The sequence below is a fragment of the Lycium ferocissimum genome, chromosome 5, assembly GCF_029784015.1.
Source record: "Lycium ferocissimum isolate CSIRO_LF1 chromosome 5, AGI_CSIRO_Lferr_CH_V1, whole genome shotgun sequence".
NCBI lineage: Eukaryota > Viridiplantae > Streptophyta > Magnoliopsida > Solanales > Solanaceae > Lycium > Lycium ferocissimum.
Window position 1 is genome coordinate 24,744,367 of NC_081346.1, and position 17,372 is coordinate 24,761,738.

Sequence of the window (17,372 nt, forward strand, 5' to 3'; positions counted from 1 at the left end):
ACCGTAAACACCTAACCTGCAGTACTTTTTTTTTTTTTAATTACATAGAGGGTAAGGGAAGGGGAAGAGAAAATGGAGGAGAAAATTACAACGTGTTGTTCAAATCCTCACTAATAAAATAAAAATTCAGATAGCCAATTAACTGAGCTATTAGATCCCTACGAACCGTAGTCAAATTTGAACCGCTAACTTTTTTATTCATCTAAGTGGAAAATGTTGGGTCAAAACAAAAGGTGCAAGTAATCACATATAGTCGCAAAGTCCAAAATGAACAGCTCAACTAGTCCCTCCAGCGCAAGAAAATTATGACTAAACTAGATAAACAAAAGCTGATTAGTCATCACAAATCAAGAAACCTCTTTGTTTCTCTCGCCCAACAGTAGAATCATATTCTTCTTCTTCTTCTTCTTCTTCTCCAAATATGGCCTTAGAGTTGTGGGAAACATTGAAAGATTCCATCACAGCTTACACTGGTCTCTCTCCAGCAACCTTTTTTACACTGGTCGCTTTGGCACTTGCTTTTTACTATGTTGTCTCTGAGTTTTTTGGTTCATCTGATCATGGGCATCAACAGAGGCCTAGAAATATTGAGGAACAGATGCAGCCTTTGCCTCCCCCAGTTCAGCTTGGTGAGATTACTGAAGAAGAGTTAAAGCAATATGATGGGTCTGATTCGAAGAAGCCTTTGTTGATGGCAATTAAGGCTCAGATCTATGATGTTTCTCAAAGCAGGTAGTTTTCTTGGTTTTACTAAGTGGTCTAAGCCTATTCCGTATTCTGGGTAGGTTTTCTTATGGTAATTTTTCATCTTTTTTACTTTCTATATGAAGCTTTTGACTTTTAGAATTATTAGCTTCTTGTTGTGTAAAGTTCTAAGCTTTATGTGAAAATTGGGAAACTTTTGGTAGAGAAGAAAATAAGTGTTACTGATTGTAGAGTCAATGTTTGTTTCCTTTTCCTTGAACTGTTTAAGCCTTTTTACTTGTCGGGGAAAAAAGATTAACTAACTTTGCTCAAGTTTTCAGACTGAAATTCGCTATTTACATGATCGTAGTGGATTCGGCATGGGAATTGGTCGAATACTGGAAATAATTGTAGTGTGTAGGTGTGACAATCAGTTACACCAATGAAATGGTAGAAAATCATGGAAGATCAATGCTCAAATTGGAGTAGAGAAAAAATTGTAGGCGATTTCCTATATGCCTAGGCCTTGGTGGGCAAGTTATCTGGAAAGGGCGCTAGTGAGAGGTAGGAGTTATCTGATGGAATAGTAGGTGCGCATGAGCTGATCCTAACACTATCATTGTTGAAAAAAACATCAGTGTGTTTTCTCTTTAGTGTATAGGTGCGACAGTTGGAAAAAATAAGTTCTTTTTGTATTTGTCTGCCAGCCAGGTAGCCATTAGGATTGAGGCCTAATACAATGGCAAGACTGAGATTGTGAGGACTTAAAGCAGTCTTGACTTGACTGCGATTCTTCCTTGGAACACTCCGACTTTTATGTGATTCTCTTTAGAGTGACTTATATTTTCCAGTTTTAATTCAAGCAGTTAGGGAAATCATAGATCATCTTTTGGATTGCAATCAAGAAGGCTTTTGTATGAATTAGTTTCTGTTTAGGAAATATTTATCTTTGTTATGTCTGGTGAACTTGGTTTGTCTCCGTGACGCATTTCATCTAATCTCCAGTTTGGACTATTTATATTCACTTAGAATTGTTGATTTCGCTACTTCAATAAATCTTGGATTTGGTAATGTTAATTGATAACTTGTCGTCGTAACAAAAATAAATTAACTTGTCCTTGTTTCAGCACAAACATGATACATTTTAAGAATTTAATGTCAAATGGTTTTCATATATGATCCTGTCAGGCTGAATGTGCATTAAATTGGTCCAGGATGATATCCTTGGAGGATCAAATACCCCGAGTTGAGTTTGAATGCATTCCTATCGCTTATTGTTACCATTCAAATGGTTTTCATATATGATCCTGTCAGTCTGAATGTGCATTAAATTGGTCCAGGAAATCCTTGGAGGATCAAATACCCCGAGTTGAGTTTGAATGAGTTCCTATCCCTTATTGTTACCATTCTAAAAAAAATGAGTTCCTATCCCAAATTAGTGCCTAAGTATCTTGATCCTAGCCTTGGTGAGTAGAGTTATCCATTACCTGTGTAGATAGCAGGTACCTAATACAACAATTGAGGCGCGCACAAGTTGCCCCAGACACGACCTTTATCTTAAAAAAGCATCTTGATCAACTTTTCCTATCAAAAAATGGTATCTTGATCAACTTTAAACTTATAGGTTTTAACTGCTAAGGTCTATTATTGTTTCAGTAGCTCACTTAAATGCTATGAGCTAACACCGTATAGTCTAAATCTGTTTGCTTTTTCATGCAGAATGTTCTATGGACCTGGAGGACCTTATGCATTATTTGCTGGAAAGGATGCTAGTAGAGCTCTGGCCAAGATGTCCTTTGAGGAAAAAGATCTCACTGGTGATATCTCTGGCCTTGGTCCATTTGAGCTTGAGGCCTTGCAAGATTGGGAATATAAATTCATGAGCAAGTATGTCAAGGTTGGGACAGTCAAGCAGACAGTACCAGTAAGTGATGGTGCAGCTAATGGTGAATCTGTTGACTCAACTGATCGTGAAGCTAAGCCAGCAGAAGCTGTTGCATCAGAGAGCGCTAAGCCATCGGAAGATGGTCCATCCGGAAGTGTTGTTGCTGAATCCGTGGACAAGTTTGACGGTGACACTGACAAGAAGGACTAATTGGCATACAATTTCCATCGACAAGCTGAGCACTATGGGAAACAGTTCTGTCAGATATACAAAGACATGGCATTGTGAAGATATATGTATTATTTTGTGTCAGATGAATGTTGATTCTAGGATCTAAATTCCTTAGTTATTCGAGTTACTCTTATCTGATTTGGTGTATGAAATAATGAACAAGCCTTTTAATCCCTGCAATTGCAGGTATTGATAGAGCTCATACTTGATTACCAATCGTGAAGTTCACCTGTATGTCTTCAAGTGTTAGTAATTCCCCCTTATCTCAAGTGCATCTCTTCTTGTGGTAGCCATAGCTAAGAGCCTCACACCCCTTCCCCGTTCTTGTCGTTGTTGAAGCACTCCCCTCATTTGGCTGTAGAAAGAAGGGAAATTTTTGGTAGTAGAATCAATATCAACTATCAAAAATAGACATTTCTCTATGGCCCTCGGAAAGTGATAGTGCAGGTAGTTTCTGTTTACCAGTGCTAGGACCACATCTTTGGGTTTCCTATGTACTATCACCGTGACCATATTCCTGTTTTAACTCTCTCCTCTTGGAATCACCCACTTCATCATATTCTGTGAATTGGCCTTGTAGCTTCAAGGGTGTAGCCTAGCGGTAGTGGGTCAAAACCATGGGAGATCAGGGTCCTAATTCCGACAAAGACAATATGGTAGGTGGTTAGTTCCAATCTGTCTAAACCTTGGTGGACGGAGTTATTCCGTACTTGTGCTGGTGATAGATAGCAGGTACTCAATGGAATAGTTGAGACATGCGCAAGATGACCTGCATGTCACCGTTATAAAAAGAAAAAAATTGGACTCATGTATTTAAAAAAGTTAGGACGCTTGTTTTATCTTCACAAAGAATGCTAGCTCTTCCCCCTCACCTATTCACTTCTCGAACAGTTTGTGATAAGATGTAACTTGGATACTGGTCTTAGACTATGGAGGGTGAAATTAGAAGTTGCCGTTTAGAAGTTATAAAGGGACAAATGTAGCTAAAAATGATTTCTATATTTAAGCAATACACTGAACTGTTTGTAGAAGGAACACAATTTCAAATAATCCCTCACATAATTTGCCTCTAGATGAATATTATATCAAAATTAATGCAAGAAGGAGCAGATATATACACCAGTAGCTTTATCATTCTGAAGTCTAAATCAAGTTTTATTTGATTGATTTACTACTTTGGCTGTATGCAGCTCCGTAAACGTGGCCTGATCTTTTATAAATAGACTTCAATCACCTTGGTACACATACAGACAAAGCAGCCTGAATAGACCTGTCTCCTCTTGTATATCTTCATTAAAAGCATCTCTCTTGTACTTAAATCATGAAACCTCCTACTTCATTTCTTCTACTCCTGGTTTTGATTTTGGTTTTAAGAGCATTCCATTATGCAGATTGCAGACTTATTAGCAGAGCTGGTATTGCAGAAACAAAAGAAAGAAAAGTTACAACTATGTCTTCGGTGTCTATATTACGCCATTTAAGTGCAGCTTATCAGCCAGAAAAGTTAACTGGAAGCAAGAATTATGTTGGTGTAGACCATGTTGTTCCCGGAGGACCAAATCCTCTTCACAACTGATAATATATGAAGTAATTCTCTTTCGTTTTATGATACAGGGGTTTTACCCCCGTCAGGCCATTACAGAGAATATTAGAGTTCTGGTCCATATCTGGAAATCTGACATGTATGAAAAGATGACAAACTTTTGACACAGCATGTGTTTCCTTGTAATTTGTGCTGATACTATGATAATCCAATCATTATGTATGTACAACTTGATATGGATTCATGTTTTTAATTTCTCTTCTTTATCAGTCAACTTCTTTAGGATCTTGATTGTGCAGTTCACTTACCAAACTAGTTATTGGCGCTGTGTTTAGCCAATGGCTGCAACAAAACACCAAAAACTCAAAAGTAATGTAGCTTGAAGATTGATAACGGAATAGTTAGCTTATTGCAGATTAGATTAATTATTTTTTTGATTAATTATTTTTTTGCTAGCTATAGCTTAATTTAGAACTGGCAGACTAGAAATATTGGGATAGGGTAAGGGTGGTTCACTGTGGCAGTTGAAGGATGTCATAGTTTTTAGCCATAAACTTTCAATTCAACAATTGACTTCGATTAAAAAAAGATGATTTTATGGAGTTATATTAATGATCCCCAGTCATTATAATGCCATTGTCACATTTCATAGTATGATAGTATGACTATGACCTATAGGTTATGGATTCGCCTAACGATAAAATAATCTCCGTGTGACCTATAGATTACGGGTTCAAATTGTGGAATCAACCACTGATACTTACGTCAATATGACACCCATTTGAGATGCCGTCCTTCTTCGAACCTGCGTGAATGCAAGGCGCTTTGTGTATTGGCCATTTTTATACTTGTCAGACAGTAAGAGATTAAAAATTGTTAAAGAAAACAGATGGTACAATGTCACTGAAAGGATGAAGAGTTGGATTATAAGGTCAAAATATTGATACTTGCGGCCACGTTGATTAACCTTTTGGCTTGATGTCGTTACCTGGTTTTAACATTAAAAATTATTTTAGCAGCCTGCAAGGTGACATAAGACTCCTTGGCGTTTCTAAAGAGTTGACAACCGTTATGCACTTGATTAATAATTCAATTTTAATAACGATATTCAACTCTATGAATAGTCTATCGCACAAATTAGAACAAGTTAGGAATCCAAGTTAATTTTTTTCCATGCCCATTATGCAGAACCTAGCATCCGTTGGATCACAGGAACTAGAATGCCGGTGGATACTTGATGTACGGCAAAGGAGAGAAGACTTCTTATTTTCTTTTGGAGTAATAATATTCTGAGTTTAGGCTTATGGCATTATCTCGTGCCTAGCGCAGTTTGACAAATGAGCTCATATATTCCTAGGTACCCCATACAGTTTGGTGGTATCTGTTCTATACAGTGATAATATAATGTATTTTTACACCAAATAATGCAATTTAACATATTATAACACGTCAATTAACCTTTATTCTAGATTATCGATCAACATGTATTAAATAAATTTATCTATAATATACCTTCTAAGTAATGAAATGGAGGCTTGAATGGTAAAGTTATTTTTGTGTGACCTATAGATCATGAGTTCGAGCTGTAAAATGACTGATGTTTGCTTAGGATAAACTATCTACATGACACCCCCTTGGGGTGAAACCCTTCTCGAAACATGTGTGAACGAGATGTTTCATGCACCTAACTGTTCATTTATTCTTTCTAAGTGATCTGATTGTGTGAATATTTTTCTCACGGTCAAAATAAATACTAAACTTATATAATCATTCAATGGGGTTGTTGAGCACCAAAACAAGTAATTGGACATGTTTGGGCTGGGCCATTCAAAGAACTATTTTTTGTTAAGGTCAACTCCAATTTCTTGCAAAGTGCTCTTATTGACTTTATGCAAGGCTAAACCATTTTCTTGAAATTCTAAGATTCTTATAATCTTGTTTCTGACTAAACTTCAAGAGACGATCATTCCCTATATAAATACATTTTCAACATCAACCCAAGTTCCATCATTTAGAAAAATCGCTTTTTTAGATCTCTTTCATTTCTTCTCCCTCATAACACTTGGATAATGGGGATTCGATCATTTTTGCTATTGTTCATTACCTTAATAGTCCTTCTGGGAAAGGTCCATATGTGCAGTTGCAATGAAGCAGATCATGCTGAAAATGAAGAAAGAATAAGAGTCAAGTTCTATTCAACGTTTTACAGGTACTTCAATACCATTCCTCACTATGCAAAAGGGAAAAAATTGCACATAGTGTCACGAAGATTAGTCCCTAGCGGACCAAATCCTCTTCACAATTGATCTTGATCCAATTAGTTCAAGATCGATATTTCAATATTTCCCCAGTGTTTCAAATACTGAAGTTCGAACAAACTCTAAATAAAGAGTCAAAGGGAACGTGTCTAGTTTGCCCAGACACCATGGTTACCAAGCAAAAAGGAGGAGAATTCAATTGAGATTAAAATTTGGAAAGGATGGTGTTGTCAATATATGTTTGCAGGTTGTTGGTGCAAAGGTCCTCAAATTTACTTGTAAGGCACCAAGATTCTTGATGATGATAATTTGTAGTATTAGATAGACTAGAGATGTATACAATTTTTCAGTTACCATGTCAATATACTCATGATATAAAAAAATTCCAAAGTAGAATCAGTTTGTATGGACAAGAATTTTCCTTTCTGTAAAATAGTACTATTGTAGACCTTTACTACATGAAATTTTCTTTTTGATCTACGATTTAATATTCAAATATATAACTAATCTTGATAATTGTGGTTATATTTCTGACTGAAATACCTCGAGATTTCATTGCATATTCCTGAAATAATTGAGAACAGAAGCAAAACAAGAAAATAGTAGGGAAAAGAAAGCAAAGAATTTGTGTTATTCTACACCCAGTTAGGATCACTTAAGAGGAAATGATCTTCTATGACCAGTTACAATTTGAACAGAAGATACATATATTGATTCTCAAATTTAGGCTCACACAACTTTATGCAACCCCATATAATAATCACAACAATCTCGTGAATGCTTCGACCCTGAGTAAAAAAAGAATTTAGGAACTTTTACAGAGATATACTAAGAAAAATCAATACGATAAGTCGATAACTAATAATACTAGGAGGTAGAGAGAATTATAATATTAGCCTAAAAGAGACCCCTTTTTCCGCTAAGTTGCTATATTTTGAAAAGTATTATTATGTTGGATTGTTGGATACTTGTCGAAAGTTGAAGGTGTCCTCAAAACTGATTATTTAGGATCCTTTCTCGATTATGGGTGTAGTAAAGATTAAGAAAAAATGTCTAATTTTGCACGTCAACTACTTGATATTGCTGTAACTTTTTGCCATCCATTGTTTATGGGTTGTAGGCTAAGGAAGATTTGAGGGAAGGAAAAAGGCTTGTTTAAGCAAATGCGTCCTTTTAGAATACGGTTTATATTTTGTTCATATCTTTAAAAGTTGTGCAAATATAGTCTTTCGAAAATTATTCTTCCAGATAAGGTTAGACTGTCTAATATTTGCTCATATATTACTCAATCTTATAGGCATAGATTGTCGTCAAGCATTTGCAGTCACAAAATTTTAGACCCTAATTTAAAGTTTTATCATAAAATTTCAATTTGTTCAAAAAGAATGATAAAAATAAATTCATTTATTAAACATCTGTACCAAAAAAGCACACCAATGAAAATGTTTTTTGAAAAAAAGAAGGAAACAAAAGAGAGTAAGGGATATTAAGCACACAATGGGTGGATGAGGATTTTGAAAAAGTGTTAAGTGCAAGTAAAAGTCAACGTGACTTAAAGAATAGTGCAAGAATAAATGTTCTAGGAAGAGATAAGTTAGTAAAAAGGACAAATATAAAAGGGTAGTAATGAGGATATTTTTGTTACCAACTTTGAACAGATGACAAAGTGAAGCAATACAAAATTGGCGATGGACAATTTTGAACTTTTTTCCCAAAGAAAAAAGAAAAGTGGGATTTTTCAAGCATTCCTTGAACAACCATAACATTGATACAATGATTATGAATACATTCATCATGTTGCAGAACTGTTATTGAAACGTTTTTTAAGGCGAAGACAAATATAAGAGAATGAAATAACAAAAGCAAACATCAGGAGCGGATGTAGAAGGAAACGTTATATCAAATAGTCGTTTGAACAATATTTGGTTTGGATTTTTTTTATATAAAAGGAAGTTTAGTTAAAGTCGAGAAACAACAGTTGAAAGCTAAAAGTTGTATTTGTAAATTTTAAAGATATGTTAATAAAAATAATAATTTCATTTTAAACACTCATCAAACTAATATTTCAAATACTAATATTTGAAGTTGGTGAAACCCTATTTGATGCCACTATAAAATATAAATCAAGCCCTAGTGTCTAGTCTGTTTGGATGGGATCATGGTCAAACTGGCCCATTTATATCATGTACCCCATTAAAAGAGAACTCCATCACTTCCAGTTCCAGCACGCATTACAAGTATATGGTGTGTCTTATAAGTATTGGTACTTGCTAGTGGGAAGTCCGTGCTATGAGCGTGCCCAATGTCAATTTACTATGGACAATTTGCACGATTGTCCTTCATGGGGGTGGTCTTTAATTTTTGTCCCTCAAATTGTTGATCTTTAATTTTTGGAGTCCGAAACCAAAATGACCCAATAAAAAATTAATTAAACCAAAATACCCCAAGAAAAAAAAAAGGGGTAAAATACCTTTAACGCACCTTTTTTATGCATTATGTAAAAAGGTGTTAACGTCCCCCGTTAACATTCGTTACCCGAGCTTTCAAAAAAAAAAAAAAAAAACCTGCATAACGCAGCAAGTATATGCGCTATGCAAAGAACAAATTTTTCCACACTAATGAACGGTCCAAGAATAGGCTAAGGCATGAACTTATATACTCCCTCCGTTTTAATTTATGTTGAACCTATTTGAATAGGTACGGAGTTTAAGGAAAAAAAGAAGACTTTTGGACTTGTGGCGTAAAATGAGACATGTATATTTTGTGTGGCTATAAATCATTGCATAAAAATAAATTATTTTCAAATATGAAAATGGGCCATTCTTTTTTGCACGGATTAAAAATGAAATAGGTTCACATAAATTGAAACGGAGGAAGTATTAATGAAGGTTTGTCGCGTCTATTTGTGTTGCATCATTAATGAGCTAGTTTTATATTTATTGATTGTCTTAAAAAAGATCATAGGTATTTTCTAAAAAAATATATACTTATCCTCTCGTATTAATTTAAGTGTCTTACTTTTTTTTATAAAAAATAGTTATACTTATTTATAAGATAACCAAACATATAAGTTATACTTACTTATGCTTAACAAAATAATAACATCTCTGTATCATTTTAAGTGTTTTGTACTTTTTTTTAGAAAATAATTATAATCAAGACAACCAAAAAAGAGACTTAGCTTATGAAAAATAATATCCCCTCCGTATTAATTAAGTGTCTTACTTTTTTTTTTAGAAATAATTTTAATTATTTTTAAAGGCAACAAAAAATGTAATATTCAGAAATAATTATAACCATTTCTAAGATAATAAAATTATAATACTTAGCATATGCTTAGGAAAAACAATATCCTTTCTGTATCAATTTAAGTGTCTTACTTTCTTTTATAGAAAATAATTGTAGATTTTTTTAAGACAACCAAAATATAAGATTTAGCTTATGCTTGCGAAAAAAATATCCCATTCGTATCAATTTAAGTGTTTTGCTTTTCTTTTTAGACAATAATATAATCATTTTTTAAAACAACCGAAGCTATAAGATTTAGAAAATAATCATAATCATTTTCTCTGACAACAAGAAATATAACACTTAGCTTATGCTTCGAAATAATATCCCCTTCATGTCAATTTAAGTGTCTTACATTTTTATAAAAATAATTATAATTAATTTTTAAGATAACCAAACATATAAAATTAGGCTAGAAAATAATTTAATCATTTTTTAAAACAACCGAAGATATAAGATTTAGAAAATAATCATAATCATTTTCTATGACAACAAGAAATATAACACTTAGCTTTGCTTCGAAATAATATCCCCTTCATGTCAATTTAAGTGTCTTACTTTTTTATAAAAATAATTATAATTAATTTTTAAGCTAACCAAATATATAAAATTAGCTTATGCCTACGAAAAAAATATCCCAAATCCGTATCAATTGAAGTGTCTTGCTTTTCTTTTTAGAAAAATAATTTAATCATTTTTTAAACCAACCGATGATATAAGATTTAGAAAATAATTATAATCATTTTTATGACAACAAAAAAATATAACACTTAACTTATGCTTCGAAAAATAATATCCCTTCGTGTCAATTTAAGCGTGTTACATTTTTTATAAGAAAATAATTATAATTATCTCCGTATCAATTTAAGTGGCTTATATTTATTTTAAGAAAATAATTATAATCATTTTCTAAGACAGCCAAAAATAACACTTAGCTTATGCTTACGAAAAATAACTTCCACTCCTTATTAATTTAAGTGACTTAGGCAACCGAAAATATAATATTTAGAAAAGAATTATAATCATTTTCTAAGACAACAAAATTATACTCCCTCTGTTTTCATTTATGTGAACCTATTTCCTTTTTAGTCCGTGCTAAAATGAATGATCTCTTTCCTAATTTGGAAACAAATTCACTTTATGAAATGATTTACTGCCACATAAATATTCAAGACTTATTTTGAACTATAAGTTTCAAAAGTCTTCACTCTTTTTTAAATGTCGTGTCCAATCAAATAGATTCACATAAATTGAAACAGAGGGAGTAATACTTACAATGATGCCATTTGTCAGAAAGTTGGCAACAAAATTATAATACAACAATCTTGTCAGAAATTGTTGAAGGATTGATGATTGTGTTCACATAGCGCATCTATTTACTGCGCTATGCAAGTTTTTTCTTTTTTAATTTTTTTCTTAAAAGCTCGGGTAACGAATGTTAATGGGGAACGTTAACACCTTTTTACATAACACATAAAAAAGATGCGTTAAAAGTATTTTGGTGTCCTTTTTTTTTTCTTAGGGTATTTTGGTCAATTGGTTTTTTATTGGGTCATTTAGGTTCCGGACTCTTAATTTTTGTACTTCGCCTAAAATACCCTGAGGTTCTGGGTTCGAACCTCGGCTTAGTCATAAAAATAAAAATAAATCGCAAGGCAAGCCTTTACAAAAAGTCTGCCTTATGCGGCAGACTATGCCTTAAGGCATAACTAAAAGTCTGTCGGAGACTTTGCCTTAAGGCATAACTAAAAATCTACTGGAGACGGCAGACTTTGCCTTATAAGGCAGACTTTTAGTTATGCCTTAAGGTTGTCACACCCCGACCTTACTAGGGTGTGATGGGCACCCGACCCTACATCCGGAGCCGAGCGAACCCACAGACTCTTATTACGCACATAAATTTTTTTTTCAAATCTCTAAACTGAATAATCATGAAATACATAATAAAGCTTATAAATCTGACAAAGTCTGTAATTATACAAGGTTTACTACATAACACAAGTCGACATATCGGCTGATGGAGCCGCTGACAGACTGACATATCATACCCACGACGCCGTTCGCAAAGTCTCTAAATACACGGATCCGTAACTCATAACGACAAACTCGACTCGGCGGTACTCGGGAAAATGGAGCTTGCCATCTCCGCCGGAACATCTTCTATAATGACTTCGGCTAAATACGGTGCGTACCGCGGCATGAAACGCGACCCCCGAAGAAAGGGGTCGCACGGAATATGTGCGAGTACGTAAGGCATGCGATGACAGAGAAACAAAACTATAATCGAAACATACGGGACTATCAGAACATACGTTACTCAAAATAGCGTACGTTTACCTCCCGACGCAATTCATACATACCGTTTCATATGCTAAAAGTGTACGTAAAATAATGAATCAACCAAGATACCCAAAACGCTTGCTTTACAATCACGGATCGCATGTCCGAAGAGGTACGTAAATACGAGTGCATCGGAGATGTCGCACGTCGACGGAGTACAAACGTACGAGAATATTCGGATAAAGTCATATATCGGACGGAATGCGAACATACGAAATATTCGCATTGTATCATGTGACGGACAAACTACGAACATACGGAATGTTCGGACATCGACATACGGACGGACGGACGAATACGAATGCACGGAATGCTCGGATGATATTGTATACCACATATGCATAAAACGTGTCCCGCCCTCGATAGGGACTCGGTGAATAGGGTCATATATACACTCATATGTCATATATGCAAATACGTGTCCCGCCCCTTTGTTAATGGACTCGGTAATGTAAGATCACGCGGGACGAATCCCGTACCAAATATACATAACGTGTCCCGCCCTACATGCGGGTCTCGGTGGATAATATCAAATGCCATCGGCCGCCATCCCCGTACCATCAAATCATAATTACATACGATAACGTGTCCCGCCCGCAAGTACGAGGGACTCGGTGAATAATGCGAGAGAAGTGCGCACGAGATCATATCCCGGCCCGGACTCGGTGAATCGAATCATACCGTATAGTACGCACGAACATAACATGCCCGGCCCGGACTCGGTGAAAGATGCATTGAGCACGCACGACCGAGAATCGTGAGAAACCATATGCACACAAATCCGGACTCGAAGAATACGTACACTTACCGACATATGAAGATCCGAAGCAAGTTTCGGGTCCTTCCGAATTAGTATCGAAAGTTATGGACATTTGAAGCGCGTAAACCTCTTCGGACTTTTCAAGCGATCCAGATCGTGTATGAAGAACATTAAAGCTTACGAGAGAATGTTCATATCAAAATACTTGTATCAAATACCTTTGTCACAACACTTATATCCGAATGCTTATATCGAATTTCTATTTCGGAATATTTACATCGAAGAGCTTACATCGAATATTCATATCGATCATTCGTGTCGAGTGTTCACATGCGGATAGTCAAATCAAAATGCTCATAGCTGAATTACCAGATACTCATATTAAATTCAGAACGAAAGTCAAAGGTTCCTTTAGTTATCTTACGGACATGAGACAAATAGAACAATACACTTAGGTCTCGGGGAATGTGGGCCCACCTGGGGTCAAGTCGGGTAACGAACATAAAAGCATGGTCATTATATCTCATTAGCTTATCCTCGAAGATTTCAAAGCGTTCCACTTTCGTTTTCAAAAGTTACGGACGTTTGGACATTTCTTTACAATAAAGCGTAACTTAGTAAGTTCAATTCTATTGAATGAATAGTAACTAAATTCAATCTCGAACTTCTAGAATTGGAGTGGCCCCCGAAGCACGTATTCAAGCTTATTACATCTAGGACATGCCAAAGAAAGAAAGGGTAAGCCTTACATACCTTTTCCGCTCCTTAAGCTTCTCCAAATCCTACCCAAGTTTGCCAAAAGCCGCAATTTGGTCATGTTTGCCAATTGTGAGCTGTAGCTTCCAAGACTTCAACTTAAATTCATGTTTGTCTACCGAAATTCCGGCAGCATTTCCCCTATTCATATAGCGTCCCGAGAATATGGCTCGGCCCAAAACACAACAACCAAATCAACAATCATAATAACAATATCGATAGATAATTCAAGATATCCAAACTAACATCCAATCTTGCCCGAAGCCTTCACTTCAATTAGAACAACTACAACACACTTTTCTCTTTCAAATTCATCAACTATAACAACAAATCCCATGCTTTATAACATTATGCTTACAATTTCAAAGAGCTATAACAAGATCACCTTGTCTTACAAATCAGCCCGCAAACAATCACAACTTCAACACAAGTCATTTAACCTTTATTTTTCGTCACATAATCCACAAGAAACCACAACCAAATATTACATAATATTTGTCCATCATACTCCCTCCAAAACAGCCCCTATGCACGGTTACACATCAACATCATCTCTTCATGAAGTTTATTCATTTTCTACACCTTACAACAACACACAAACATGTTGAATACAATTAGTTCTTCATTCTTATACAACCACACACACACGGCTACCATACAATACCACACGGCTATACTTCATCTTCCATACTTTCATGATTTTAATTCATTTCCACACTTCACAACACATACAAATCATCCACAACACATGAAAAATGAAATTGAACCTTACCTCCTACTTTTGTTCTTCACTCGGCTAGACCTCTTCCTTGCAAGAAAAGTGTTTTGCATGCTCCAACAATTATCCCATGGTGTAGAGGACCTCTCAATTAGTATGAGAGCTAGAAGAGAAAGATTTTTCATGATCAATATCTCTTGGTTCTCTCTCTCTCCCTTTCGGTTTTGGCATATGGCCGAATGGCCATGCTTGAGTTTCTCTCAAGTTTTCTTGAAAATTCTAGGGAATTATGACTTGTAGTCTTTGCTTACACATATATATATAAATAGATGGCACAAGCCATGCACATGGCCGGCCACCTTGTCTCCTTTTCTTTTCTTTTTTTTTTTTTTTTTTGTTCCTTTCCCTCCAAATTTCTTCAAATTTCTAGAATTTTCCTTAAATAATAAAGATGACTAATATGGTCAACATGTCATCTAATTCCATATATGTATCTATCAAGCTTCCATGTGGCCATGGCCCACCTTACTCTAATTTCATGATATTTTAAATTTCTCCATAATGCATTTTTAGCCCCAAATTTTTCCTTAATGCTTCCTTCCAACAAAATCATAAGCCACTTGTCGTAAAAACAAAGTCGGGAAATACCCTTGTCCATAACTCTTCGCAACCAACTTAAAAATATTCCGACGTGCGAAATGCGAGATATAACAAAGGTAAAGTCTGCCGCATAAGGCAGACTTCTAGAGACGGCAGACTTTGCCTTAAGGCATAACTAAAAATCTACTGGAGACGACAGACTTTGCCTTATAAGGCAGACTTTTAGTTATGCCTTAAGGTAAAGTCTGCCGCATAAGGCGACTTAGAGAGACGATTTGAGACTTTGCCTTAAGGCATAACTAAAAATCTACTGGAGACGACAGACTTTGCCTTATAAGGCAGACTTTTAGTTATGCCTTAAGGTAAAGTCTGCCGCATAAGGCAGACTTATAGAGACGGCAGACTTTGCCTTAAGGAATAACTAAAAGTCTGTCGGAGACGACAGACTTTGCCTTATAAGGCAGACTTTTAGTTATGCCTTAAGGCATAATCTGCCGCATAAGGCAGAGTTTTAGCAAAGTCTTGCCTTGAGCTTTTTATTTTTTTTATTGAGCGGGGTTTGAACCCAGAACCTCGGGATATTTTTGGCCAAGCAAAGGACAAAAATTAAAAACCAGCAATTTGAGGGACAAAAATTAAAGACCACCCCATAAGAAGGGCAATCCACTCAAAAAAATGTATTACTATTCTACGGAATCTACATTATTATGACGGAATGTATATATTATCGTATAACCTTCAAGAAAAAAGTTGAACCCTGGTAATCCAATCTAATTAGATGGCTACAAATAGTTGATTTCTTTGATTTTATTTGTCTTTGCTTATATAGGTGCGATTCATTTTGAGGTTGTTCATAACTTTTGGAATTGCATTTTGTTGCCACTCAAATATTAATCTAACTGTGTTTTTTTTATTTTTTTATTTTACTACCAGTTAATGTGTTTGAATAGATCTTGAATGATTAAGATCTATAACAAAATTTTAATATCATTAAGATATCTACTCAAGAATTTCTACAAAGATTACAATATATCACTACATTTACTTTCATAGCTAATTGTCATCCCCACCATTATCAACTATTATACTGCCCACCACCCACAACCATGCACCATTGTCCTCAACTACAACCACTATCGGATCCAATCATCACAGTTAGCCATCACCGCCATTAGTCACCATTTACAATTATCGCTCTCAACCTGCACCATTACTACAACAAGCCACCAACACCACCGTCAATCACCATCATCCATTATATTTCGTCAACCATTGTCATCATTAATCACTACTATTAGTTCTCACTATCATCCACCACAATTATTAGTCGTAATTGCCACTATCATCCACCACTTTTAACCGCTACCAACCACTATCACCATCAGCTAATACCTGCAACCAGCAGCATCAGCCAACACCATTTTTAGTCGGCACCACAACTACCCATGCTAGCCGTCATCTCTACCAATTATAATTTCTTAAAATATTTTATTCATAGAGCATTGTATTTTAGTATTTTGTTGACTTGTATAATTATAAATTTTTAAATAAAGACAAGTTTTATATATTCATATGTAAGCAAATAAATGATATTAATTATTTAGTATTTAAATCTTAATATAAAATTTTAATATTCAAATATATATTCAATTTATTGTTTTAATCTTAAAGAATGTTTTGATGTAAAAACCTCATGTGTCCAAATATCATAAATAATGTACTTTGTTTTCAAGTTTGGTATTTGAATTAATGCAACCATATATAAAATATGAAACAGATATGTTGTAACTTATTAATCTTCTTTTTTAAATTTGTTGAAACGTTAATTTTTTTATTTTTTATTTTTTATAGTGTTTGATCTAAAGAAAGCACTTAATTTAGAAAGTTATTTACGAATGAAATCTTAATTTAGAAAGTTATTTACGAATGAAATTTAAGTTGTTAGAAAGATTGAAAATATTCTAATATTCAAAATATGTATTCAGATTAGACCGTTTAAAAAAGTTAAGACTTAGCGACAAATAATTTATTCGATGTAACATAATATTAACAAAAAGTAGTTCAGATCCAAGATTAGATCATAAAAGTATTACTTCACCTTTTTTATCCTTAAAAGAATAACGAAGATAGCTGAAATTTTATGTATTATGCATTAAGTAGTGACTTTTCCCAATTATTTCTGTTTTACAAATTCTATTTCTACTTCTTCAACTTTGATCTGGAAACTGTAAATGTAAGGTCTAATTTCTTTTGCCCAAACTTTTAACTAATGTTTGTTTCTTTATTCTCATGATAAAATTGATTTTATT

The 17,372-nt window shown here is 34.6% G+C and overlaps 1 protein-coding gene across 1 annotated transcript; it reads left to right on the plus strand.

The window, feature by feature from the left end:
• Positions 1-262: 262 nt before the first annotated feature.
• Positions 263-3,034, plus strand: LOC132056575 (membrane steroid-binding protein 1-like). The gene is made up of 2 exons (XM_059448844.1): positions 263-732; positions 2,404-3,034. Exons 1-2 carry the CDS (start codon positions 422-424, stop codon positions 2,777-2,779), a joined length of 687 nt encoding a protein of 228 aa, XP_059304827.1. The 5' UTR covers positions 263-421; the 3' UTR covers positions 2,780-3,034.
• Positions 3,035-17,372: the final 14,338 nt, after the last annotated feature.